The sequence below is a fragment of the Gekko japonicus genome, unplaced genomic scaffold (assembly GCF_001447785.1).
Source record: "Gekko japonicus isolate JY-2015 unplaced genomic scaffold, Gekko_japonicus_V1.1 scaffold5143, whole genome shotgun sequence".
In the NCBI taxonomy this organism is placed as follows: Eukaryota; Metazoa; Chordata; class Lepidosauria; order Squamata; family Gekkonidae; genus Gekko; species Gekko japonicus.
In genome coordinates, this window is record NW_015162629.1 from 25,072 (window position 1) to 52,875 (window position 27,804).

Below are 27,804 nucleotides of genomic sequence, written 5' to 3' on the forward strand. Positions count from 1 at the left end.
CCAGGGAAATGCTGATCACCACTTTGGGGTCAGGAAGCCATTTTTCTCCAGGCCAGTTTGGCTGAGTATCCTAGAGGTTTTTTATGTCATCATCTGGGCATGGAACAGCGGTCATTGGGTGTGTGTGTGGGGGGGGGATTTGTGAATTTCCTGCATTGTGCAGGGAGTTGGACTAGATGACCCTGGAGGTTCCTTCCAAATCTATGATTCTATGAGTAAGGCCTATTGAATATTCATGAGTAGAAGTCTGAGTAGGTCACATGGGATGGCACTGTGTGTGTATGAGAATGCACCATGAGATAAAACTGTTCAGTTTGGCCTCAAGTGACTCACTGCATGAAACTCCTGAAATTTATCTCCGGAGTTAATACCATGACTATGAGGTTATTGACTATGAGGTTATTGCTGTGCTATCTTCGAAAAAGAGATAGAGAGATATTAGAGACATTTGTTGGACTCAGGTTTTTTCCTATGGAGTAAAACCAGTTTATTACCTCGGAGAAAGACTAGCTGTAACTTGAAGCCAGCACCTTTTAATCTCCTCTGCATTGAATCTCCTCTGGAGAGCCAGTTGGGTGTAGTGGTTAGGATCGCGGACTCTAATCCGGGAGAACCGGGTTTGAGTCCCCACTCCTCCACATGCAGCTCCTGGCATGACCTTGGGTCAGTCACAAGTTCTCTCAGAGCTGTTCTCTCACGAGCACCCCATCGAAGGTCGGGAGAGGGAGCCCCAACCAGTGTTCCCTCTAAGCTGAGTTAGTGTGAGCTAGCTCACAGTTTTTAGCCTCCAGCTCACACATTTTTGTCTTGGCTCAGGAAGGATGGCTCCAGAGCAAACTGATTTATGCAGTAGCCCAATCGCTCGCTCACAACTTTAATGCCAGTAGCTCACAAAGTAGAATTTTTGCTCACAAGACTGCGCGTCTTAGAGGGAACATTGCTCACAGGGTGTCTGTTGTGGGGAGGAGAAGGGAAAGGAGATTGTAAGCCACTCTCCTTCAGGTAGTAAAGAGTGGGGTATAAATCCAATCTCCTCCTCCTCCTCCTCCTCCTCTTCTTCTTCTTCCTCTCCTCCTCCTCCTCTTCTTTTTCTTCTTCTTCTAACACACAAATGGTGGCCTTCCACTAGTAGCACAGTTTTGTGAGAGCCAGTTTGGTGTAGTGGTTAGGAGTGTGGACTCTAATCCAGGTTTGATTCCCCACTCCTCCACTCATAGCTGCTGGATGACCTTGGGCAAGCCATAGTTCTGTCAGAGCTGTTCTTGAAAAGAGCAGTTTCTGTCAGAGCTCTCTCAGCCCCACCTACCTTACAGGGTGTCTGTTGTGAGGAGGGGGAAGGGAAAGGAGTTTGTAAACTGCTCTAAGACTCCAAGTGAAGGGCAGGGTATAAATCCAATTTCCTCCTCCTCCTCCTCTTCTTCTCTTCTGCTCAGCTTTGTGAAGCCTGTTTTGTCTTCTTGACCAAGTTACCTCCACTCATCTCTCCTTGCTAGAAGGCACCTCCCCCCCATGCCTTATTTTCGTCTCCACACCACTCTTCTCCCACCCCTTCACACCTCTCTCGATTCTACGTGACTTGACCATTTTCTGCCTATATAAACCGGGGGAGCCCTTATCCAGGAGGGCTACCTGGAAACACTCGGTGGAGTGGTTTGGAAACCTCGGTGGAGCTGCCCTTTGTTTGCAGCTTGATATACAAAAGCCGTGGCTTTGCCCAAGTGACCAGATTTTTACGGCGCAGCATGAAAAAAAGAGATGTGCCCACTGAAGAATGCGGGTGGCTATTAATATGCCCCTGATTATGTACGGGCTGGCTTCAACAATGAGTGGAAACGTAGGCGGCGCGCTCTCCTTCCACCGTATCATAGCAACGGCGCTGCTGCAAAGGCTATTTTAAGAACTGTAACTTCCCCCCCCCCCAACGTGATGACGAGGCAGAGTGGGTGGGCTCAGCCTATAAAAGTGTTGCATCGGGAGCTCTGCAGCAGGCAGGCCCGGTTTCCCCCATGTCCTTAAAATTGCAAAGCATCAGGAAACATGTCTCTGCAGCAGGGCCTTGCAGAGAAGACGGGAGGCTGGCAAGTTAGATCCAGATGCTCAAGTCCCTTTAAATCACCCCTCTCCAGAAACTTGTCACTGAAGTGATGACAAGGGGAAGGTGGTTTTTGTCACCAGCTCCTGATTAAAGGTTGTCTGAGAAGGAGGAATGTGAGTCCTCTAGCCAGAGATCCTGCCAGGTGTTTCACCAATGTTCCTGGTAATTGCTTTGGCCTGGATGATAGTACTAGGCTATCATGTTTGGGGTGAGGCTGCGGTGGCTCAGAGGTTAAGACGCTGAGCTGCAGACTGGAAGGTCTGTAATTCAGCAGTTCGAGAGCCTAGTGCCATGTGATGGAGTGAGCTTCCGTCTCTGGTCCCAGCTCCTTCCAACCTAGCAGTTTGAAAGCAAGAAATTGCAACTAGATAAATAGGTACTGCTTTGGTGGGAAGGTATCAGTGTTCTGTGTGCCTTGGGATTTAGTCATGCCAATCATATGACCATGGAAATGTCTTCGGACAGCGCTGGCTCTTCAGTTTGGAAACAGAGATGAGCACCTCCCTCTAGAGTTGGATTCGACTGGCTTTCGAGCAAGGGAAACCTTTACTGTTATCATTTTTCAGAGGTGAGACAGGCCCCTGTCCCACTGTGTAGAAAGCAAGGATCATTGGGAGAGGAGGATAATAATGGAGAGCTGGCCATCCCCAAATGGTTTGCAATGGAGCAATAGGTTGTGTTATCTGAACTCTTTGGGTCCGTGTGCAGTCAGTCGCTAGGGTCAACACAACAACCTCATTTGTAATTCCTGGCCAGCACAATGTTGAAGACTCTTTTTGTAAGAAATCCATATATGTATATCATACACAGGATCTCAGTATTGAACAGATCTGTAGGTAGAACATGAGATTCCTGTAGGCTCTTGATCATGGTTTCAGGGTGCATTCTCTTTCCAAACACATTTTTATGTCACTGTTTGCAAAAAAAAAAAAAAAATTGATACACAAGAAAAGTTCCAGTAGCTTGAACTTCACAACAGTGGCCACTGACATATTACAAATCCTCACAGTTTTTTATGGCTTCGTATTTCTAAACGTGTTTACAAGATATGTAGGAGTTAATGGACCGTTTATGTGTCATCGTGTCTATTGATTTTATAAATAAGAATGCATGGCCTATCACTGCTGCCTGTTATTGCATCCTGAGAAAGAAAACCTGTTCTGTGATAACGGTGTTCGACCATACACAAATGGTGGAGTATATGGAGCTTCTCTCGCCAAGTTCTATCTTGAGCAGAACCTGCATTGGCAGTATTGGGGAGCTGTCCATGGTGCTGATTACACCGTGCTATTAGCAAACCACTTAGTCACTCACAAAGATCAATACACCGGTGATTGTATGAGCATTAATATGCCGAATAACATTCAACATGCTGTAATTATATGAATAACGTTAGCTCATTAAAAAGCAACAGCTTTTCCTTGGAGGTTAGCCTAATTACGTGGGTCAGTTTTATTACAGCAGTAGCAAGCTCGACATAGGCTATAAAGGGAAAGCATCCGAACCTAAGCAGATCTCATTCACCTCCACGGCCTGATGATGTAAATTTTCTATAATGAAAAATATCCCATCATCCTTTATCAGAGGATGGAATGGAGAGAGGGGGACTCCTTTCCCCTGATGCGTCTATCTCCGTTCTCCCTGCTGTGAGAAAGTAAGGGGAAGCAATCAGCCCCTTGCGTGGCACCTCATTAAAATTTGCAAGCAAGATATTCAGCCAGGCACTTTTTATGCCTGAGATAAGGGAATTATCTCAATTATTTTTTAAAAAAACCCAGCACAATGCCCGTCAACATGTTGTGATATCTGGGAGCATGTATAGAGAGGCTTGTTCATTACAAGGATCCCTGTGAGACACACTGCAACTCTGTGAGTCCAATGCACAAAGGATGATTGTACCCCTCCTCCAGACAATTCCCTGTCAGTGAGGGTTGAGCCACCTGGTGCCAGGGGCAGGGGCAGATTTTGCCTTCGCCACGATGTAAAGTGCCATTAAGTCACAGCCAACTTATGACAACTCAAGCAAGGAGCTTTCAATGCACTGAGAAGCTGAAAAGTGTGTGTGTGTGTGTGTGTGTGTGTGTGTGTGTGTGTAAGAGAGAGAGAGAGAGAGAGAGAGGGACAGAGACAGAGAGAGACAGACACAGAGAGAGAGAGATTGGATTTATACCCTACTACCCAAAGGAGTCTCAGAGCGGCTTACAATCTCCTTTCCCTTCCCTTCCCCACAACAGATGCCCTGTGAGGTAGGTGGGGCTGAGAGAGCTCTTCTGAGAACTGCCCTTGAGGGATCAGCTCTGAGAGAACTTGTGACTGACCCAAGGTCACACCAGCAGCTGCATGTGGAGGAGTGGAGAATTGAACCCAGTTCTCCCAGATCAGAGTCTGCACTCCTAACCACTACACCAAACTGGTTTGCCTTCCTCTGCAGAGTCTTCCAAGGACTGACCCTGCTTAGCTTCCAAGATCTGACAAGATCGGGCTGTACCATGCTGCTTTCCCTCCCACCTCCATCACAATGACTTCCCTAAGTGCAATGCTTTGGTTTTCCTCCTAGGAACGAATAACAACTATTTACTTTTTATGGTGGGGGGGGGGAGTGATGCACTTGAAAGCACCATTTGGAATGGAGGCTAAACCTCCCCCTGTCCCCTGGTAACCCCAAGCATTGAGAAGGAACTCTGCTTCTCTCAGTAGAAAAGAGCAAGAGTCCAGCAGTAGCACCTTAAAGACTAACAAGATATGTGGCAGGGTATGGGCTTTTGTGAGTCACTGCTCGCTTCTTCAGATGAGCAGTGACCAGTGTTCCCTCTAAGCTGAGTTAGTGTGAGCTAGCTCACAGTTTTTGAGCCTCCGGCTCACACATTGTCATCTCAGCTCAGGAAGGATTGCTCCAGAGCAAACTAATTTATGCAGCAGCCAAAGCGTTCACTCACAACTTTAATGCCAGGAGCTCACAGAGTAGGATTTTTGCTCACGAGACTCCGCAGCTTAGAAGGAGCATTGGCAGTGACTCACAAAAGCTCACGCCCTGCCACAAATTCTGTTAGTCTTTAAGGGGCTGCTGGACTCTTGCTCTTTTCTATTGCTGCAGACAGACTAACACGGCTACCCATCTTGATCTGCTTCCACCAGTGTAGTCCCAACTTCTTTATTTGCATAGCATAATCCTGGGCCGTTACTTGATCTCAGTAGTATGGGATAATGTCAAAAACCCTCTTAGGAGATTTATATGCAGTCCACTTTCCTAGGGACCCCAGCTCCAGGTTCAGAAATACCTGGAGATTTGAGGGTGGAGTCTGGGAGAGTGGGGTTTAGGGCAGAGTGCGGGGGGGGGACCTCAGTAGGGCATGATGCCATCCAGTCCACCTTCCAAAGCTGCCATTTGCTCCAGGAGAACTGGAATAAATGTTTTAGATAGATAAATAAATAAATAAAGTGGTTGATGTAGTGTGGAGATCAGTTATAAGCCTGGGAGATCTCTGAGCCCCCACCTAGAGACTGGCAACCCTAAGCCTTCCCCCGATCTTTGTCCCCTCTCAGACCCCCTCCATCATTATTTAGCACTGCCTTGTCAATCGGTTGTGCCACTGCAGATCACGGGACTGCTTCCAGTGCGGTTATTCAGAAGAGCCCAGCTGTGGCGAGGCACATTATATAGGATGAGGGTACTGTAGCCAGTTTGGAATGAGAGCCAGTTTGGTGTAGTGGTTAGGAGTGTGGACTCTAATCTGGGAGAACCAGGTTTGCGTCCCCACTCCTCCACGTGCAGCTGCTGGTGTGACCTTGGGTCCGTTTCAAGTTCCTTCAGAGCTGTTCTCTCAAGAGCAGTTCTCTCCGAGCTCTCTCAGCCCCACCTACCTCACAGGGTGTGTTTTGTGGGGAGGGGAAGGAGATTGTAAGCCTCCTTCGGGTAGTGAAGGGCGGGGTATAAACCCAATCTCTTTTTCCTCTTCTGTATCTGACTCAGCGCGGAACTAAGGGAGGTGGGCTTCAGTTACTCGTTGACGGTTTGACTAATGCTAGAATGTCGTGGTGTCCTAGATTCTGAAGTCAAAGCATGCACTGCTGACGGTGCCACCAGAGCAATGCTGAGTGACCCTTCATCCCCCTCATGCCAGGCACTTACCACAGAAGAGACGCAGCGGGAGCGTAGATCAGCCACAACCAATGCCACCTCTTTTGGCGAGGAGCTGCATTTGGAAGAGCTGAGAGAAGATCCAGGTATTGGATGTGGAACGGTTTGGGGCCTTTTCATCCCCTGGAGGTGCAGTTGAGTCCACGTGGTGCTGCAGACAGTTGGGCTACCCCCACCCACCCCCAGTTCTCCCCTGGCTGGTTGCAAGTGAGCCGTGTGTCTACTGGACCAGAAACTCCCGACCATATTGCCGAGGTTGCATGGGAACAATATGGAAGCGGGTGAAGGAAACACATTTTGCAAGTGGACTTTGCTACAGGGGATATTTGACTTGGGTTGGACCAGATGTTCCATTGTGCCCCTTTATGAATCTCTAATACTAGGGTGTTTACAAGATACACCCTAGGAGCTGCGGTGGCTCAAGTGGTTAAGACGCTGAACTGCAGGCTGAGGAAGGTCAGTAGTTCAGCAGTTCGAGACCCGGGTTGCCGCATGACGGAGTGAGCTCCCGTCTCTAGTTCCAGCTCCTGCCAACCTAGCAGTTCGAAAGCAAGAAATTGCAAGTAGATAAATAGGTACCACTTCAGTGGGAAGGTAACAGCGTTCTGTGCGCCTGGGCGTTTAGTCATGCCGGTCACATGACCACGGAAACGTCTTCGGACAGCGCTGGCTCTTCGGCTTTGAAACGGAGATGAGCACCGCAACCCTAGAGTTGGACTCGACTGGCTTTCGAGCAAGGGAACCTTTACCTTTTTAATACTAGGGTTAGGGCCACCAGCAGGAGGGAGGAACAGGGTTGTGGCTCAGTGGCAGAGCACCTGCTTGGCAGGCAGAAGGTCCAATCCCCAGTGTCTTCAGTGGAAAGGATCTGGCATTCAGTGATGTGAAAGACCTCCCTCTAACCCTAACCCTCTAAGCTGTGGAGTCTTGTGAGCTAAAATTCCACTTTGTGAGCTTCTGGCATTAAAGTTGTGAGCGAGCCATTTGGCAACTGCACAAATTAGCTTGCTAGCTCACACAAACTCAGCTTAGAGGGAACACTGCTGGATAACCCTGTGGCTGTCACTGTCTGGCTGACAGGCTGACTTACCACACTAGGTTGTTCTTTAGACAAAATTTTGGGAGACTCATAGAAGAAGCCTGGCACTCCTTGGAGGAATGCAAGATTCTACCATGGGGAATAATAAACAGGTGGGCCAATCCGCTAAGCCCCAGCATTGTACCGAGCACTTTACAAAACCAGATTTTAAAAAGGCAGATCCCTTTTGATGATGCAAAGTAAGTTAATTGTGACTACATCTCCATTCAGCCTGATTGGATTTGTGAGTCTACATTTCAACAGCAGGGCAGATAATAGATGGAAGAGAGGACAACGTGGGCAAGAGAGACCGGGGAAGAATAGGTACGTGCAGGGCTACTTTTGGGCAGGAACGCACAGGAACGGAGTTCCGGCTGGCTCCCAAGTTGGCCACGCCCAGCAGGAACTCATTAGCATAATAGGCCATGCCCAACAGCAGAAGCCCATTAGGATTGGCTTCATTAGAGGTGTGCGGCCTAACATGCAAAGGAGTTCCTGCTACAAAAAAAGGCCCTGAGTTTTGACAACAAACAAGGTAAACAGAATAACAAGCAAAAGGTGGGTGTGGCTGGATAACCACACTTCTGCGAACATGTGGGTGCGGCCTAATGTGCTAATGAGCTGTGCTGGCAGGGGTGTGGCCCAATAGGCTAATGAGTTTCTGGTGTTGGGTGTGGCCTATTATGCTAATGAGTTCCTGCTGGGCTTTTTCTACAAAAAGAGCCCTGGGTACGTGTATGTGTGTGTGTGTTTAATTGGGAATGAGAATTAATAGGTTAAACCTGGGGTCCCCCACTTTTAGACCCTGCATTTGGAATTCTAGCATGGCATGGTGAGCGGAGCAACAAAATGGCTGCCACGGCTTAACTTCAGTCACACCCTGCTGATCCTTGGGCTGTGGTAGCAGCTGCTGCCAAAGCAATGTTTTTGTTTTGTTTTTTTTAAAAAATCTGCACAGCCAATCAAATCTCCAAGAGCCAATCAGAAGCCTTGCTGAGCAAAAGCCCTACGGGGCCCCACCCATGTCCTAAAAACACTTGACGGGCACCAGAGAAAGTGTCAGCAGGGGCCATGGTGGACACGGGCACCACACTGGGGACCCCAGGTTAAACCAAAGGCTTTGCAAAAGAGGCGGGATTAGAAGAGGGCCGTGCAAAGGCCAATGAGGGAATGTTTTCAGCATGAAAGGGTGCTTCTGAGGGAGCTTGAATGGTCCCAAAGAGTCCTCCGTTCCCTCACCTCTGTAGTGTTCATCCAGCAGCTTTTGCTGCCCAATGAACTCTGTCATGTTCCTCTTGGTGAAGGATTCCTAGCCAATCAGTGATCACAGTAGCTTGGATCCCGTGAACAAGTTCCATTCACAATACCCTTTGTGGTAGAGCACGCTTCCTCTTGCTCGAATACTTCCATAGGAACAAGGGCTGATTGAAAACCATTGATCTTGCACAGACCCCAGTGCTAGAGCAGGAGGAAGCACATTTTTCACACAGAGACTGTCTAACGCACATGGAATTGGTACACAGGGTAGCCAACCAGGAATCACAAAGTCAATTTAGAGTGAGGACTGGAAGCATCGCCTTCACCCTTTGACCTCTGTTCACGGGCCAACCCTGGAAAACTGGCAAAATCGCGGGGAGGCATTTGTCATAATTTTTGTGATAATGTCGTTTTCGGCTCAGTGCTTTTTTTTTTTTGGAGAGGGGTTTGAAGCAAAAGAGTGAGGTGACCGTCTAGGTTTTCTGGGAGAAATTTCCAGTCATGAGGAGCAGAAAGGGAGAAGAGGCAGAATCACTGAAGGAAGCAAGAAACCTTCAGGCCATTGAACTGGAAGACCGAATCCATCAAGAAATGGAACGAGAGAGAGAGAGAGAGAGAGAGAGAGAGAGAGAGAGAGAGAGAGAGAGAGAAGGCCATGAAGGACTTTGTAAATAAAGACAAAGAGCTTGGGCAGGATATGGGATGGGATATTAGAAACCAATGCTGGGATTTAAGAAGGGGCTGTAGCTCAGTGGTCGCGCATCTGCTCGACATGCAGAAGGTCCCAGGTTTAATCCCCAATTAAGCAATCTGGCAGTAGGTGATGTGAAGGACCTCTGCCTGAGACCCACCCCGGAGTAGGCTTGCCAACCTCCAGGTGGGGCCTGGAGATGTCCTGGAATTACAACTGGTCTCCAGACGACTGAGATCAGTTCCCCTGGAGAAAATGGCTGCTTTGGAGGATGTATTTCCTGAGGTCCCTCCCCTCCCCAAGCCATGACCTCCCCAAGCTCCGCCCCCCACAATCTCCAGGTACTTTACAACCCAGAGTTTGCAGCCCTGCCCTGGAGAGCCATTACCAGCCTGAGCAGATAAAGGACCAAGGATCTGATTCAGTGTAAAACAGCTTCATGTGTTCAAAAAGCTAGACAAAAAAAACCTATCAAATGGGTGAATAAGCAGAGAGCCAGTTTGGCATAGTGCTTGAGAGCGGCAGAGTCTAATCTGGAGAACCAGGTTCGATTCCCCACTTCTCCACTTGAAGCCAGCTGGGTGACCTTGGGCTAGTCACAGTTCCCTCGGCCCAAAAAATCAACCTAGGTCCCTGCCACACAGCAGGGGGAAAAATGGGCAAAGTGCGGCTTTTAAAAGCCGCACCAAAATAGGGACGCTGCGGCGGGATCCCACGGATCCCCTGAGCTGCGGCGCCGTTGCTCCCCAGCACGATCAGATGCCGGGGAGGAAGCGACAGTTGGGAGGGGGAGGCTGCCGAACTGCGCATGTCTGAGCATGCACAGTTTGGGGCCGGATCGGGAACAGGCGCACCATGCTTCCCAGATGTTGCTGTGGGATCGCGCCCAATTGCTGTGCCCCTGATCCGTCCCTCTCCTGGCCCAAAACCTCTCGTGTGACCGGGGCGCTAGCTCACCACAAAAAGAGGTAGAGTTTTAGGCTGCCAGACAACCCTCGGATCTCCTGGCTATGGTACACCCACTGCCATACGATAATGATCAATTAGGTGAATAAGTTTGGCAGCAGAGCTCTCAAGACTGATGCCATGAAGAGTATGTGGTAAACCAATCACCACCGCAACAGTGTAACCAGCTAATAGCTTCACGGGTGCAAGGGCAATGAATTGGCTGTCTCTAGCAAGGGCTATCAAATATTGATGGGGAGAGCCTTCTGTTTTTTCTCATCCAAAGCAGCAGCACATTCCCTTCATAAGAGATGCCTATATTTCACAGCACATTGCCCCCAATGTGGACACATTATGATTAAACATCAAATATTTATTAACGCAGAAGGGAAAAAAATAGCCTCAGCTGCGCTGTGTGTTTACCACCGAAATGTGGTGTGATAAAAAATACACTGTTTTGCTTTCCGGGTAACGTGCATGGGGTGGAGAGAGTTCATAACAACAAATTTTTCTCCCTCTCCCCAAATACCAGAACTTGAGGGCATCCGATAAAGCCAATGGGCAGTAGGTTCAAGGTTGACAAAAGGAAATACTATTTTACACAGAGAGTGATTGAAATGTGGAATTCGCTGCCAGAGAATGTAGTGATGGCCACAGGAATCAACAGCTTTAAAAGTGGATTAGATAGTGGCTACTAACCCTGGTGACTAAGGGGAACCTCCATATCCAGAAGCACTAATCCTCTGAATCCCAGAGCCAGGAGGCAACATCAGGGGAAGGCCTCTGTGCCATTGTTGGCCCTCCAGAGGAACTGGTTGGCCACTGTGTGAGACAGGATGCTGGACTAGATGGACCACTGGTCTGATCCAGCAGGGCTCTTCTTATGTTCTTAGCATTTACAACCATTTAGAGACATATGGAAGAATATCCTCTTTGTAAGGATTTGGACGAAGAAGAGGGCAGCGAAACAAGAACGCAGTGCTCTTTTTGTAGCAGGAACTCCTTTGCATATTAGGTGACACACCCCTAATATAGCCAATCCTCCAAGAGCTTACAGTAGCCCATGTAAGAAGAGCTCTGTACACTCTTGGAGGATTGGCTACATTAGGGGTGTGTCGCCTAATATACAAAGGAGTTCCTGCTACAAAAAAAAGCCCTGTAAAAATTACTATCTTGCATGCAAGGAATATTCCCTTGGATTTGTGTCTCTCTTCCTTTTGCTGCCCTCTGCTGTCTGAACTTTAATTCTCTGTTTGGCTTTGATTTCTTTTTACCGTGCTCCATTCTACAGATTCCTAAAGATGCAGAGCCAGTTAGTGGTGACTGCATCCTCATTCAGAGCCAAGGGGTCTGTTAGTCATGGGGAGGGGCCGTGGCTCAGTGGAAGAGTATCTGCTTTGCATGCAGAAGGTCCCAGGTTCAATCCCTTTCATATCCAAATTAAAGGACCAGGCAGGAGGTGAGGTGAACGACTCTGAGATCCTGGATAGCTGCTGCCAGTCTGAGTAGACAATACTGACCTCGATGGACCGATGGTCTGATTCAGTGCAAGGGAGCTTCAAGTGTTCACGGGTGTTCATGACTAAACCTCATTCCACCACTTCCACTGAGATTTACTGAACAATCCTATGCAAAGCCACTCCAGTCAAAGTCCATGTAACTCAGTTGACTTCGACTGGGGTAACTCTGCATTCAGCTGCACTGTGAATGTGTGGGATTGTGCCCTTTTAAGCATACTGTCAGAGCCCTGCGGGACCTTATGCAGTACCGCAGGGCCTGTAAAGCAGAGACGTTCTGCCAGGCTTTTGGCTCGGGACAGCGATGGTTTTCCAACATGGCTGTCACCCAGCCCATCTCCCCCCTCCAAAAAACCTAGGAAGTGACCAAAGGGTCCAGAATCCCAGATGTTCAATTGTGTCATTGTTAGTGACGCCGTCTTGAATCTGCCAGGGCTCTTTTTGTAGCAGGAACTCCTTTGCATATTAGGCGACACACCCCTAATGTAGCCTATCCTTCAAGAGCTTACAGAGCTCTTCTTACAGGGGCTACTGTAAGCTCTTGGAGGACTGGTTACATTAGGGCTATGTCACCTAATATGCAAAGGAGTTCCTGCTACAAAAAGAGCCCTGGAAAACTATTTGTTATGTGTATTAATTTTGGTTGTAAGTAGAACTGTATAAGAAGACAGTAGTCTCAAGTGTGATTAGTCTGCTTATTTGTTTGTAAAATCTCCAGGTAGTAGCTGGAGATCTCACTTGGGTTACTACTGATCTCTAGGTGACAGAGATTATTTATTTGTTTGTTTGTTTTTTAACTCAGGGCACTCCCCACAAGTGGGCTCAGAGCGGATCACAAAGCCATTCAGCTTCATAATATAAGTACATTAATAAACATTAATGTATTAATACATTAATAAACAGTGTAAAAACAGTTAAGAACAACAATTTATAACAACGATTTAAAAATCAGTTCACCCAGAGAAAATAGTTCCTTTGGAAGGTGGACTCTATGTCATTCTACCGGCAGGGCTCTTTTTGTAGCAGGAATTCCTCTGCATATTAGGCGACACGCCCCTAATGCAGCCAATCCTCCGGGAGCTTACAGAGCTCTTCTTACAGGGGCTACTGTAAACTCTTGGAGGACTGGTTACATTAGGGGTGTGTCGCCTAATATGCAAAGGAGTTCCTGCTACAGAAAGAGCCCTGAGTATATCTAAAGTTTGTATACTCTTCCTAAGGCTTATGCCATACTGCACATCGCCCAGAGCCCAGCACAAGTTGGGATAGGGCAATCAATAAGTAATAATAATGATAATGATAATAATAATAATGGTAGCCTACAATTATTGTTTTGTAGATTTCAGCAAAAGCCCCAAAGGTAGGATTATTGTTCCCATTTTACTGGGCTGGAGGTGAGGCCAAAGAAGGCGATTGGCAGAAAACGTTCAAGGATTAATCAGTCGGCTGCAATAAGAAGCCAGATCTTCTCAGCCTATCACACTATTCGCTGGAATAAACCTGGAATCAAGAATTATTCTCCTCCTCCTTCTACTCTTTTGGCCATCCTTCCGTCTTAATTTGAAGAACTAGTGGTTTTTTAAAAAAAATTGTTGACCCACTTAATAAGAACACCCCAGCACTTCAACATATATTATGGACCATTCTAGGGAATTGATCAAAACCAACAGAAAATAAATGATGTGAGTTAATCGAATCTTGGATTATACAAGAATGTTGCAGTCCAGTGGGATTTGTTGGTCTCCGGGATCACTGCAGCCAAAATGAAAGGCACAGGGAATAATTCACTGGTTTTAGCAAGCCCTCGGCATCTGTGTGTCATTCTAATAGGGGTCCCATTCACACAAACTGCATTGGGAGGAAAATTAGAAAAATATGCCATGTCATGTGCAGCAAACATGTCACTTCTGGTAAAACAACAGAAGTGGCAAAGGGTAGTTCTAGGAATCACCAGAAACTCTTATGGTTTCACGATGGAGTTCCCAGCAATTATTAGAGCTACCTATGCCACTTCTGGTTTTGTTTTTTGTTACTAGAAATGGCATGGCACTGCAGCTAGTGTCATTCCCCCCCCCCATATCTCATCCTGCAACCCTCCTGCTGGTGACAGGCACTGGCTTCTAATGTATCCCAGCTAAACAGAGTACATTACTTAGAGGGCTGGGGTATGTCAGTGATCATGCCTCCCTCACCCTGGTCACCACCACAAAGTCATTCGGGAGGATCAGGTTAAAAGTTCTGATCTACTGCTTGCACAGAGGTTGGAACAGTTCTGCATATCTGAAGTGTAGCTGAGTTGTTAGCTGAATTGCTCTTTAGGAGAGACAATTGGAACAGTTTATTATAATCGGGTTCAGGTCAATTGTGTACAGAGGATGGGCTGCTCCAATACGCTTCCAATGAAGAGACAGAGACAGAAATAAAATTCTCCCTCTGAGGTGGATTTGGGATAGGACATTCGCATTAGCAGGGTTTCGTTGGTGGGTGATATTTACTTCAGGCGATGCGCAGCTCCTAAATCTTCCAGCGGGAGGTATTAGGGTGGGGAGGAAAATATAAATGGGGAAAGTGTGTGTAATCAGACCGGCCGAGAACACGTGTAGCACTCTAGCTGTAGACTAGAGCGTAAAACAAGGCAAGGGTTTGGGTACAGAAAGCTGGGCGTAAGGGGTAACAGCAGACAGGCAGAGGGCGTAGGAGAAGGGGGTTTCAGGTTGTCCTGTGCTCTAAGTTTTAAAGCTGCTGCCCAGAGCAAGAGGGAGGGCTCAGGCAGCTTACACCTGGTGGCCCTTCCCTGTGGTCTGGGATTGGCTAGCGGGGTGAATTTCAAATTCTATTGGCTACCTTGACCGTTGGTACCTGGGAGGGGGAAGAGGTGAGTCCTGGGACAATGGTGCTGATTCATCAGTGATCGGCCAAATTCTCCATGTGGAATAGAAAGTCTTGGCCGTCTGGCGGAGGGCTGAGTTCTGGATAAGCCTCTCATATGGAGACTGGGAGTCTGGGCTACTTAATGAGTTTTCCTGTGTTTGCTGTAAAACCTGTGTTTGCATACACATGATAAGCGAGAGACAAGGGGAGCACCTCTGGAGCGATATCGGGTCAGCAGATCAACATCTTCAGCTGGCATTGTTTCCTCTCTGGGCGCCCTCAACTTGACCTTTTATTACACAGTCTCTTTATTAGCCCTCTCCATCAAGGTGTTTTAATATAACATAGTCCAGAAATAGCCCAATATAAAACGGCTGGGCTAACAGAGTGTTGACAGCAACATACAAAATTTTGTTCCAGTGAGCAACTTGAATCTGTCTGCTACCACGTGTGCACAAGTGCCGTGAAGAGTATGTGGTTGGATGCTATTGCACGTGTTTTGTATGCATTAATCCCCAGGTTCAATCCCCGCTATGACAGGAAGCCTGCCAGGTGATACAGTGAAAACGGTTGGAACCCCCCATGGATTCTACTACCTTCCTTTGCCTGTTCCATATATAAATGGGCCCACACAAAGTGCTCAGTTCCATTTTGGGTAGAGTTCAGTCAGACCCTGAATATTTCCCATAAAGGTTAAACTGGAACAGTTATTGTGCCTTTTCCCAAGAAACACCATGGAAGATTTCCACAGGCAGTAGAGATTTCTGAGCATAGAGAGCAAGTTTCTGGCCTCCCCCTGAAGCCTCCCAAAATGCTGCATCTGGAAGATGTGACTCCCCAGGAAGAGCATGAATAGGACATTGGAGATCTGCAGTGGGAGGGGGAAATCGGGGGGGGGGACCTTGTCCGTGAAAATCCTCCACTGGATCCAACCCAGGGAATTTGCATCTTGGGCCTGGTTTAAGTATGATGTCAGCTGGCAAAAATCCTCACCTGTGCAACTTTGCTGTCTCACAGTGTCTCGTGGGAACTGGGCTCTGCCTGTGGAAAGCGGTACTTGATTAGCACGCCAGTGCAACAGCCCCCAGACCTATAGATCTCTGGCATGTTAAATAAGCATGTATAGCTGCTTTGTAACCTCAGCTGGGTGACCCAGGCTGGCCCAATCTCAACAGAACATAAGAAGAGCCCTGCTGGATCAGACCACTGTCCATCTTGTCCAGCATCCTGTCTCACACAGTGGCCAACCAGTTCCTCTGGAGGGCCAACAACAGGGCATAGAGGCTGAGGCCTTCATAAGAACAAAAGAAGAGCCCTGCTGGATCAGACCAGTGGTCCATCTAGCCAAGCATCTTGTCTCACATAGTGGCCAACCAATTGCTCTGGAGGGCCAACAACAGGGCATAGAGGCCGAGGACTTCCCCTGATGTGTGCCTCCTGGTTCTGGGATGCCTCTGAATATGGAGGTTCCCCTCAGTCACCATGGCTAGTAGCCATTCATAGACCTATCCTCCATTAACCTATCTAATCCCCTTTAAAGGCTGTTCATTCCTGTGGCCATCACTACAACTTCTGGCCGCGAATTGCACATTTTAATTACTCTCGATGTAAAGTAGTATTCCCTTTTGTCTGTCCTGAACCTACTGCCCACCAGCTCCATTGGACCTCAGAAGCTAAGCATGGTCAGCTGTGGTTAGTACTTGGATGGGAGATCACCAAGGAAGGCCACAGGTGATTCATAGAGGCAGGTAATGGCAGACCACCTCTGTTCATCTCTTGCCTTGAAAATGCCACGGGGTCACCACAAGTCGGCTGTGACTAGACGCCACTTTCCACCCCCCGGTGCTTTGCACAGCCAGCAGCCCGCTTCAAATGAGCCACTTTGTCCTGAGCAAAGTCATGCAGGGGAGCACTCGCCAGCTTCGTGCCTCAGCTTATGTACTTTAATTCTTTGTAGCTCCAGACAGGACTGCAGTTTGGCTGGTTCCCTGGAGGGAAGTCCTTGTTAACCTCTTTTGAAATTTTGTAGTATGTGGATAGGCCTCTTGTCAGTGATCAGAGGCAGAATCTCAGACCCCGGCTTGACCAAACGCTTTCTTTGTTGCACCAGGCTTGCCCCGGCTTTGCTCTCAAGTGGAAAATCTTCAGCAAATTGCACTGACCAATGGCATTTTTTCTTGGGGGAGGCCTATTCGGTGTGTCTACTCTGAAGTCCAATGATTTCAGTGGAACTTTCTCCCTACTAAGTGTGCATAGGAGTGCAGCCTGGAACATTTCATTATACATCCTTTCTTTTGTTAAGTGGGTTGTATCTACTCCTTGGGCAATCTCTAACATGAGAACATAAGAGAACAAGTTGGCTGTGACTAGATGCCACTTTCCACCCCCCGGTGCTTTGCACAGCCAGCAGCCTGCTTCAAATGAGCCCCTTTGTCCTGAGCAAAGTCATGCAGGGGAGCACTCGCCAGCTTCGTGCCTCGGCTTATGTATTTTAATTCTTTGTAGCTCCAGACTGGACTGCAGTTCGGATGGTTCCCTGGGGGGAAGTCCTTGTTAAACTCTTTTGAAATTTTGTAGTATGTGGATAGGCCTCTTGTCAGTAATCAGAGGCAGAATTCAGACCCCGGCTTGACCAAACGCTTCCTTTTTTGCACCAGGCTTGCCCTGGCTTTGCTCTCAAGTGGAAAATCTTCAGCAAATTGCACTGACCAATGGCATTTTTCTTGGGGGCGGCCTATTCGGTGTGTCTACTCTGAAGTCCAATGATTTCAGTGGAACTTTCTCCCTACTAAGTGTGCATAGGAGTGCAGCCTGGAACATTTCATTATACATCCTTTCTTTTGTTAAGTGGGTTGTATCTACTCCTTGGGCAATCTCTAACATGAGAACATAAGAGAAGCCATGTTGGATCGGGCCAATGGCCCATCCAGTCCAACACCCTGTGTCACACAGTGACCAAAACCCAGGTGCCATTAGGAGGTTCCACAGCCAGGCCAGAACTCCAGAAGCCCTCCCACTGTGGGCCCCCCAAGCACCATGAATACAGCGCATCACTGCCCCAGACAGAGTGTCTCATCTATATCTTGTGGCTAATAGCCACTGATGGACCTCTGCTCCATATTGTTATCCAGTCCCACCTTGAAGCTGTCTGTACTTTCTGCAGCACTGAATTCCAGGTGTTAATGACTCTTTGGGTGAAGAAGTCCTTCCTTTTATCTGTTCTAAGCCTACTGCTAATTAATTTCATGGAGTGCCCGTGAGTTCTTGCCTTGTGAGAAAGGGAGAACAGTACTTCTTTCTCTCCCTTCTCTATCCCATGCATAATTCTGTAAACCTGTCATGTCACTCCTCAATCGTCATTTCTCCAAGCTAAAAAGCCCTAACGGCTTTAATCTTTTTTTTTCATAGGGAAGGAGTTCCAACCCCGTAATCATTTTTGTTCCCCTTTCCTGCCCCTTTCCCAATGCTATAATACCATCTTTGAGGTCTGCTGACCAAAACTGTACACTGTGTTACAATTGCTAGCTTTAAATGCAGCAACTGCCAACTATTTCTTCTTTTCTGATGTAAAATCGCAGCTGACTTACAGAGACCCCACGGGGTTTTCAAGGCAAGGGACATTCAAAGGTGGTTTGCCATTGCCTGCCTCTGCATAGCAACCCTGGTATTACTTGGTAGTCTCCCATCCAAATACTGACCTGGGCTGACCCTGCTTAGCTTCTGAGATCTGATGAGATTGGGCTAGCCTGGGCTATCCAGGTCAGGGCTGTTTCTTCTCGTGTTATTCTAATGATCTTTCATTGCAATTTTGCATTGATTTTCTTTTTGTTCAAATATCACACCTGCTTTTACATCTCTTGTCTAATGGCCATCTCAAGACAAGGGTTTGTGTCAGTGCTGCTCCTCAGCATCTCCAGAATTGTATCCCTTGCTTTTTTAAAATTTAAAAGTATTATTTCCTCTCCTAAAAAGGAGAGATATTTCGCTTAATGGAAAAAGGGAGGGTATATAGAGGGATCAAGAAAAGCTGAGTGATGTTATAACTGGTATATTAATCTGTTAGTAAAATTTTAAAAAATCTTCTTTGGCTTCTTCAGTGTGTTGTCAAACTTCTTTCTTCAATCCAGTTGTTCATATATCTGTTAGTATATTAATAATGTCCCAATGGTGCTTTGTTAATAAAGTCTTTTCAAATACGCTTAAATCAATCTTCCATGGGCTGGTTTCTTTTAAAATCCACAGTCAGGAAAGGAACTTCCTCCGCTTGTTGTTCACCGGTTTCTCGACTCCCTCTCTGGGTCGCTATTTCCACTTCCGCTTGCAAGCTACAAATGACGCAGTCCTTATTCTTTCGTGCCTCTTCGAAAGGTCTCTAGCTTTGAGAATGTATTTATCCTTTTTCTATCTTTCGATTTTTAAACGCTCCATTCTCTAGCTGGACCTATTCTCCGCAACTATGACTTATAAAAGCGCTATTGAGAGCACTTTATCGCTTGTCATAGATCCTTCATTTCTCACACTTCCCAGATAAGGACACAGTCATTCACAATCCGGTTGTTATACAGCCGGCATAACAAAACATAAAACGCTTGACCGGAAGCTCCTCCTTTCTTGTTCGCTAATTTTACAATCCAGCTCCGCCATCTTGTTAATTTGTTTATTTTTATTAAAGTTCATACAACGCTTTTTAAAACGAAAAACTTCTGTCCTTTTCTCACACTGCACCAAAAGGAACGGCTTCTTTTCTCCGATTCCAGTCCCCCCCCCTTTTTCTTCGCTAGGAATCTCTGTTTGCGGGAGAGGGGGGTTCTCCTCCTCCTCCCTTAAAACTTTTCGCTGGGGGTGGGGGGGCACACTTAACTGTTTTTCTTCACGTTCGACAACTCACAGTTTCAGCCGCACTTTTTCTTTTTCATCATTTGGTTGCTTCATCACTCGGTGACATCAGGTGGCTCCGCTAAACCCCGTACGGGGTCGCTCACGCAGCAAGGTCCATTGGGGCAGGGCATGGCGAGAGTCTCAATTTCCGACCGCTTGGCCGAGAAAGAGGCTCCCCCCTAGTGCGCCCTAACGCGCCCCGGATCCGAGTCCCTCTCATCCTGAGGGGCTCGTTCGGGTCTCCGCTCGCGCGGATTCCCTCCTCCACCGCGGGCGGGCGAGACGACCTCGGGAGCGACCCGAGGATGCGTCCACCATTCGTGGGAGCCAAACCGGAAGTCTGCAGAATTGTATCCCTTGCTGACCTGTCCTGTATGTCCTGCCATTGTCTGTGTTGATTTCCCCATATTTTATTTTATTGTATTTTTTTAACAAAATGTATATCCTGCTTTCTTCCTTCACAAGATCCACCAAGGTGGCTAACAGATAAGAACATAAATAATAAAATCACAGTTTAAAGCCATTAAAACCAACCAAAAAGAACAACAACACCCCATTAAAACAATTAAAACCAGAATTCAAACACATACAAAGACATAAAAACAATTAAAACATTGGGCTGGAAGGAGGGAATACTAAGGGAATGCCAAACAAAACCAAAAATGTCTTCACCCTCTGGTAGAAGATGGCAACATAAGGGGACAGGTGAGTCTCTCTAGAAAGAGAATTCCAGAGTTTGGGGGCCACAACTGAGAACGCCTTCTCCCAGGTAGCTACCCAGCTAATCTCAGAAGGCAGCGGCACCCAAAACAGGGCCTCTGAAAGTGACTGTAGTGTCACAGAGCCCTGAGTTTGGGTTCACATGACTGCAGGTGGGGTCTCCAAACTCCTAGCCAATCTATACACACACCTTATGTGCAGCTATGACAACCTGAAATTGGCCACACACCCCTGCTGCTCGTGATTGGCCGAATGGCCACGGCTAATCATGATTAGATTGGGGTATAATTGTTTTATCCCTATGGGAGTGACTTCTTCTTGTTCTCAAGTCTCTTGTTCTATTAGCTCTGAGGCTCTTGCTGCCTGTTTTATGACACCTGAAATGCTGTCTCTTGGAAAACAAAGACCTGCTTTGTGACTTGGACCACATGCTTGTGCAAAGATGGGATTTCCCTTCAAAATCCCATGGACTATTCTGGACTGTTGGACGTTCCTGAATTGGTAACTATGTATCTTTAATGTGTAGTTAAGGCAAATTGCCCTAGCCTTTGTTATTTTGTAATCTCCTAGTCTGTTTGCTGTGCTCTGTACTGAATAAAGATCCTTCTTATTGCTAATTTGTCTGTGATGTGGTAACTTGAACTCCAAGGCTAAATCTTGTGGCTAACCCTGACCACTTAAGCTACCTTTGTAAGAGTAAAAGTGTGCATCTCTGGATTGAGATGCTAATGTGTTCTGCCCCAGATGCCAACTAAGGGTTTGGAATCTCTTCCCTTAGGAAAAGCAGGAACTAGTGAAAAGAGATTCTGGTGGCAAATTGTTCTGAAAACCAGAGAGGGTATAGACCATCTCGTGGTTTATTGTTTAATGTGCTGAAAAGTGCAGGGTTCCCTCTCATCCCTGGACTGGCCAGAATGGGGTAATCCTGTACAAACTGCAGGTGCCAGAGGTGGAACCTGGGACCTTCATGTCAAGAAGATGCTCTAGCATTGATCTGGAATATTTCCCCCAGTGGGATTATCACTTTGGGTTATTTCAGCTGTTTTCAGTGTACAGCACACCTGGCCTCTAAGTCCAGATTCTAGGTTTACCGCCTACTCTTTTTGACGGCTGGTAGACCAGAGCTTTTGACTTCAGAGGCCAAGTCTACCGGAAAACAGTGGAAGCAGACCCGGCCTACAGAATCGAGGTGCCGGTTCTACCACCCACTGAAAACAGTTGAAACAGACCTAGCTTCCGGAGCCTGGATGACAGGTCCACTGCCCATTGAAAACAATGGAAGGACACTTGATCTAGAGTCCAGGTCTTCCAATACCCAATATTTCTGTACCTGAAACATCAATCTAAAAACACATTTCAGAAATCATACCAATACTCCTGAAATTTCAGGGAAACGATAAGCATACCCTTTCTGAAATAACAGAATGAAATTAAAACAAGTAAAACATTCATGTGTGCACCTCTGCTGTTAATGAAGGGAGTGGGGAATCAGTGTCTTTTTGTACTTTTCCCCAGAGTCTTTATTTCTCCTACATTTCTCTGCATGTTTGCTGACTGTGATTCGTCCAGTTGTTAAATCTGTAGGGTTCGTGTTCTCCCTTCTTTCTCAAATATTATCAGAAGGGTTTTTTAAAAAAACTAATATTTAAATGTTTAAACGTCTTCACCCAAAGAGTGATTAACACATGGTGGCGGCTACAAGCATGGATGGCTTTAAGAGGGATTGAGATAAGCATATGGAGCAGAGGTCCATCAGTGGCTATTAGCCACAAGGTATAGATAGGGACTCTCAGGCTGGGGCAAGTGATGCTCTATATTCTTGGTGCTTGGGGGGGGGCTTCTAGTGTCCTGGCCCCACTGCTGGACCTCCTGATGGCCCCTGGTATTTTTGGCCACTGTGTGACAGAGTGTTGGACTGGAGGGGCCACTGGCCTGATCCAACCTTGGCTACTCTTATATTCTTAATGTTAAAGAAGGAATGTTCTGTTCCACCCCCCACCACCACCAACCATGAAAATCTGCTAATCCTTATGACAGCTGCAATCCACCCCCAAGGCTGACTGTCAGCAGCCACCCCCCCTCCCTCCCATCCTGCAAGGTTTAAAGGGTCTTTCAGCTGATCTACGGGGAGCACGTGGCCCGCCAATCTTACAGGAGGGAGGGAGAGGGGCATGCGCCATCCCTCGCTCCTTCTTAGAAAACCTTCTTCTAAAAAAAAATCTTGTCCACTGTAGCTACGGGCCAGGCTGGATCAGACCCACGGCCCATCTAGTCCCGCATTCTTTGAAAGCAGCTGCAGGGAGCACCGTTTGCACCTCGGATGGGGGCCACAGCCTAGCACCGTGCATTTTGAATTCTACCATCCGCCTTCCCCCGCCCCGTCTCCCCAGACAGAAACCATCCACTGCCATGCCCATCAGCTGTTAACCATGGCGGGGGGGGGGGGTGGAATTCAAGGTGCCGATGTGCCAGGTTGCATTTGTCAGCTTTTGATGTTGAGTTTGACTTTTTAACAAGAGGAGCCTTCAAACAAATAAGCCACCCACTCTCCCCCTTTGCTCTCTCACACAGACGGGAAATCTGAGACAGTGCAGTCATATGAGAGATTAAACTCAGACTAGCCCACTCAAAATTAGAAGCTTCCCCCCCCCCGGCTTGCATTCGACGGAGAATATTGATCTTTCTACATTTAGGTGACAATCTAATCCATCAGTCAAGCTGCCCGCCCCCGAGCACGTGCCCACTTTGTGTGATTGGAATGCCAGGTCTCCCGTCCCCTGAGATTTCAGGGCTGGACCTTGATTAAGTCGACCGTGAACTCATTAGGAGGCAAACCGTAACACGGTTGCTTGAAAAAGACAAGAGAGAAGATGTATGTGAAGTTATGTGAACGCTGGTATGGCAATGCTAAGCACTTAGAAGCCCTGTTTGCAAGTTACAGCGGATGGACGTAGAACCCATTCACAGTGCACACACTTGATTGTTCGGTATATGTGCACTGAGAAATTCTCACGTTACATTCAATGCATGCACAGCTGAAGGCGTGATTGAAACCCCACATTTATCTGGGTACTAGTCCCCTTTTTCATTTGTAAAGTGAAAGGACGTTGGCCCTATGGATATATGCATGTTCATTCAGGTTGTACACGCATTCACTTTAACGTGTGAATAGGGACTATAGTCATTGCTATCCAAGTTGCCTTCCCCCTTGAACCATTTTGACACTGGAGAGCAGGAGGGAGGGATGCAGGGGCGTTCCAGACCTTTCTTCCTGTTTATCTATCTAATTTTTACCCCACTCTTCCTCCAATGAGCTGCTATTTCCTCCATTTTGTTGTTATAAGAGCCCTGTGAGATAGATTGGGCTGAGGGAGAGTGACTGGGCCAAGGTCTCCTGGGAGGAGCCAATGGGTGAGGGACATTCAGACATCTCTGGGTCATCCCAGCAACATGTGAAACTAGAACTTCTGGACATGGAACTCCCACCAATTGTCAAAAAATCTCAGGTGTGTGGGAGCCTTATTTAGATTGGGGATGCAGGGGTCATTTCATAGAAAAAGAGCTAGGGGAACTCATTAGCATAACTCATTAGCATATGCCACACCCCCTGACATCAGGGGCCCGGCAGTGGACCTGCAAGGCCAGCGGGAGTGCGAGGAAGCCCCGCGAAGGCCCTCCCTGGCCCCAGGCAGGCAGGGGTGGGGAGATGCGGGGAGGAAGCAACTTACCCTCCCTCTTCTCCTGCCTCCTCCTGGCTGAATGAGGGCTGGAAGCGGGGCGGCCGGAAGCAGGGGGCGGGGCTTCGTCATGTGCCCTGCCCCCTGCACCTCACCCGGGGGAACTGCGTTCCCCCGCATTCCCCCCCGAAATGACCTCTGTGGGAATGGGATTAGTTTTGCCAGCCCCAGGTCTGGGTGGGGGATCCCCTGATTTCAGGGGCTTCTCCCTGCCATGGACCAGCTGACTGGTGGGAGAAACCCTGTCCCTAAACAGGGAAGTTGCCATGCAACATCTCCAATGCAATGATGTCACCTGGAAGTGACATCATTTCTTCAAGGATGTCACGTGGGGGCACTCTGGCATTTGGGCAAACTCTATGGTTTGAGGGTGAAAAAAAACCATAGAGTTTCACCCAAATACCAGAGCGTCCCCCGTGTGATTTCCCCGATGCAATGACGTCACTTCTGGGTGATGTCAGGGACATCACGTGACGTCCCTGCCCACTGCTGGAATGCACCCCAAATCCCCCCCCACCAGAGCAACAAAGGGACCTGGCAACCCTAAATGGGATGTGTGAGGAGATGGCCTTCCCTCTCCTGCCATTTTCTTGACATGAAATGGCCCTGCAGAGCCACTGTTTGCCCTGTAGTGCTGTAAATGTATCAGTGGTTAACCCCTAGGTTTCCCAGTGGGAGAAATAGCAGCTCCGTGGGGCCATTTCAAGTGAGGAATACTATAATGTGTAATTCCTCCTTCTGTGTTTGGGTTGCCAAGTCTTCTCTGGCCATCGGTAGGGAGGGTAGGGTTGCCAGATCCAGGTTGGGAAACTCCAGGAGATTTGAGGATGGAGCCTAGAGAGGACAGGGACCTCAGTGGGGTACAATGCCATTCAGTCCGCCCTCCAAAGGATCCATTTTCTCCAGGGGAATTGGTCGCTGTAGTCTGAAGATGAGCTGTAATTCTGGGGGATCCCCAGGTCCCAACTGGAGGCTGGCATCCCTTCTCTGCGTGGGGATTTGACCCTGGGTCTCTCAAGCCAAAATCCAGCACTCTAACCACTATACCACACTGTTTCTGTCTCCCTTTCTCACTTCCGTTCCTCTGCTTCTTCCCCATCGCTCCCTACTCTCCCACCCATCCCTGAGGCCAGAGTCAAGCAATACTAAGTTGGTGTTCAGTGGGAGCTCCTGAGTGCTCAGAGCATCTCTGCCTGCGCTGCTTTGTCTTGAGTTCTGTCTTCTTGGCATCTCTGAGAGTTTGACGAAATGTGGAGAACTGGCTTTCTGATCCTTAGCTGCAAATAACAGGCTTTGCAGCGCTTCATTACCGCTGCTGTGTTCTTTGAGACCATCAGTTCAACGCAACACAGTTCTGTTGTTCTTGTTATTGAAAGAAACACAAGGAAACAAGGGGAGATCCTGAGGTCTGGTGCATATTTTGTAACTAAAAAGCCCTTCAGGGCTTAAGAGATTCCATCCCAACACAACCTGTAATTGTTTCCTCAGATACGTGAGTCCAGTTTCATTTCCACCTAGGGTTGCCAAGGCCCGCAAACTCACCGGCGGGGGAGGCTCCGATGGGTCCAAGAGCCGGCTCCAGATGCATGCGCGCACGTGCCAATGGAAGTGATGTGCGACGTCGGTCATGTTGGGGGCGTGGCCCAGATCATCGGGGGAGGAACCATATGGTTTTTCCCCCGACGATCTGGGCCACGCCCCCAACGTGAGCGACGTGGCTGTGTCACCTCCGGTGCCGCAGCTTTGGGGGTAGAGTTCCCCCGGGGGCCGATTCCACCACGGTGGAAATCGGGCCTCCAAAGTGGGGGTTTCCCCGCCCCCCCGCCCCCACTTGGCAGCCCTATTTCCACCAACCGCCTCGTCCGTTGGCCACTTAGCATTTACATTGTACACCCCCGGGAGAGCATCACGCTCTTCACAGAACAACTTGCTGGTGATCCACGGTCCTAGAGAGGTCCGGCTGTCCCCGACCAGGGCCAGGGCTTTTTCAGCCCTGGCCCCAACCTGGTGGAACTCTCTGCCAAACAACATCAGGGCCCTGCGGGATCTTATGCAATCCTGCAGGGCCTGTAAGACAGAGAGATGTTCCTCCAGGCATTCGGTTGAGGACAGCAATGGTCAACGTCATGGCTGGCACCCTACCTGGACCCTTATTCCTTATAGAACTTACTCCCCCCTGAACGTGTAAAGCACTCACATAGCAGAGTTGGGAGGGAGCGAAAAACTTTCACCACTTGATTTTAATTACTGTATGTTGTTGGACACGGCTTTTACGTTTTTTAGAACTGTGTGCGTCGCCTATTGCTCCACAGTTGTGGGGATAGGCGATTAATAAACGGAACGAAATGAACGAAATGAAATCTATGGATACACATTGTAGAAAGGGGGCGCTGTTTGCTTGTGTGTGCCAGGGCCCCTCTGCTCCTCCATCTCTCTATGGCCTGGCCTGCTTTGTGTGGTCAGCCATCTTAATTTCGTATCCCGCCAACCCCATTGCTTCTGCTCCTGTTTCCTCAGCTAAGAAGATGCCCACTTCCACAGACGAGCGAGAAAATGCCAGCCTGCCAGCTTCCGAAGAGCATCCACAAGCCTTACTTCTTTCTGAATCCACAGAAGCACCCCAGAACCAGATGGACAGGAACCCCGCACAGCTCCCCAGCCCCCCTCCATCGCTTCCAATACTACCACCTAAGACTGCACCCAAAGTCTCAAAGATTGTACCAGGTGAGGCTCATTCATATAAAACGACTCCTTTATGGTGAAGTACTGGACCCTGTCCAGGTCGGCACTGGCTGTGTTGGTCTGAAATAATAGAACAAAGTTTGAGTCCAGTGGTACCTTTAAGACTGACAAAGTTTAATTCTGGGTATACCCGCAATTAAACATGGTTGGTCTTTTTTTTTTTTACTTGTTTATTTATGGATTTTCCATTACATCAATCAAAATCGAACAAACAAAAGTGTTCCACTTTTTACAAATAATATGTTGGAGTATATATTATACATTTTTCCCCATCCATTTATTTACTTTATTCCACCTTTTCATAAAAACATTATCATCTCTCCCTGCTAGCGTCAAGTTAAGTCTGTCCATTTCTACTACTTCTAGGGTTTTTTCAATTATCTCTTCTTTTTTAGATATTGCATTCATTTTCCATTTTTTTGCTACTAGGATTCTCGCTACCGTGAGAATATAAAGTATAACCTCGCGATCGTCTCTTTTAATTCCTTCTGGTATCATATTTAGGAGAAACACTTCTGGCATATTCTGGACTTCTATTTCTGTTATCTCTTTTATCAGATTTTTAACATTTTTCCAAAATTTACTTATTTTTTCACACCTCCACCATATATGGTAAAATGTTCCTATATTCTTTTTACATCTCCAGCATGTTCCCGAAATATCTTTATAGCATTTAGCTAATTTGTCTGGTGTCTAGTGCCATCTATAGAACATTTTGATTATATTTTCTTTGTATGGCGTTGCTCTTAATACTTTCACTGATTTCCATGTTTTCTCCCAATCTTCAATCTTTATCGCATAGGGCAAACATGGTTGGTCTTAAAGGTGCCACTGGACACGAACTTTGTTCTACTGGGCTCTGTTGGAAGAGACACGGGGCTGCCACTGAAAATGGTATCCCTGTGGTGGGTTCTCCCGTTCCTCTAACATAAAACACAGTTGATCTGATATCGTGATGTTGCATGTTTCTCTATCCCCTGTAAGTAGCAGCCAGTGATGTGGAGCAGGGATGGAGACATGCACAAAGCTGTGGTGTCAGAACGGGGTATGAAGTGTAATGCACATTACAGAAGTGAGAGGAGTTGACACCACAATCTGATTTTGGATGGCAGCCCTGTGTCTCCTGATCTCTGTC

At 47.7% G+C, this 27,804-nt stretch overlaps 1 protein-coding gene across 1 annotated transcript in view; it reads left to right on the plus strand.

The window, feature by feature from the left end:
* Positions 1-27,804, plus strand: part of LOC107106368 (phosphatase and actin regulator 3-like) — a gene marked incomplete at its 3' end in the record, with an annotated part of 51,100 nt that overhangs the window by 17,337 nt on the left and 5,959 nt on the right. Inside the window, exons 3-4 of the mRNA XM_015406505.1 lie at positions 6,140-6,319; positions 26,445-26,651. Coding sequence (XP_015261991.1) covers positions 6,140-6,319; positions 26,445-26,651 — 387 coding nt within the window. The remainder of the gene's footprint in view (positions 1-6,139; positions 6,320-26,444; positions 26,652-27,804) is intronic.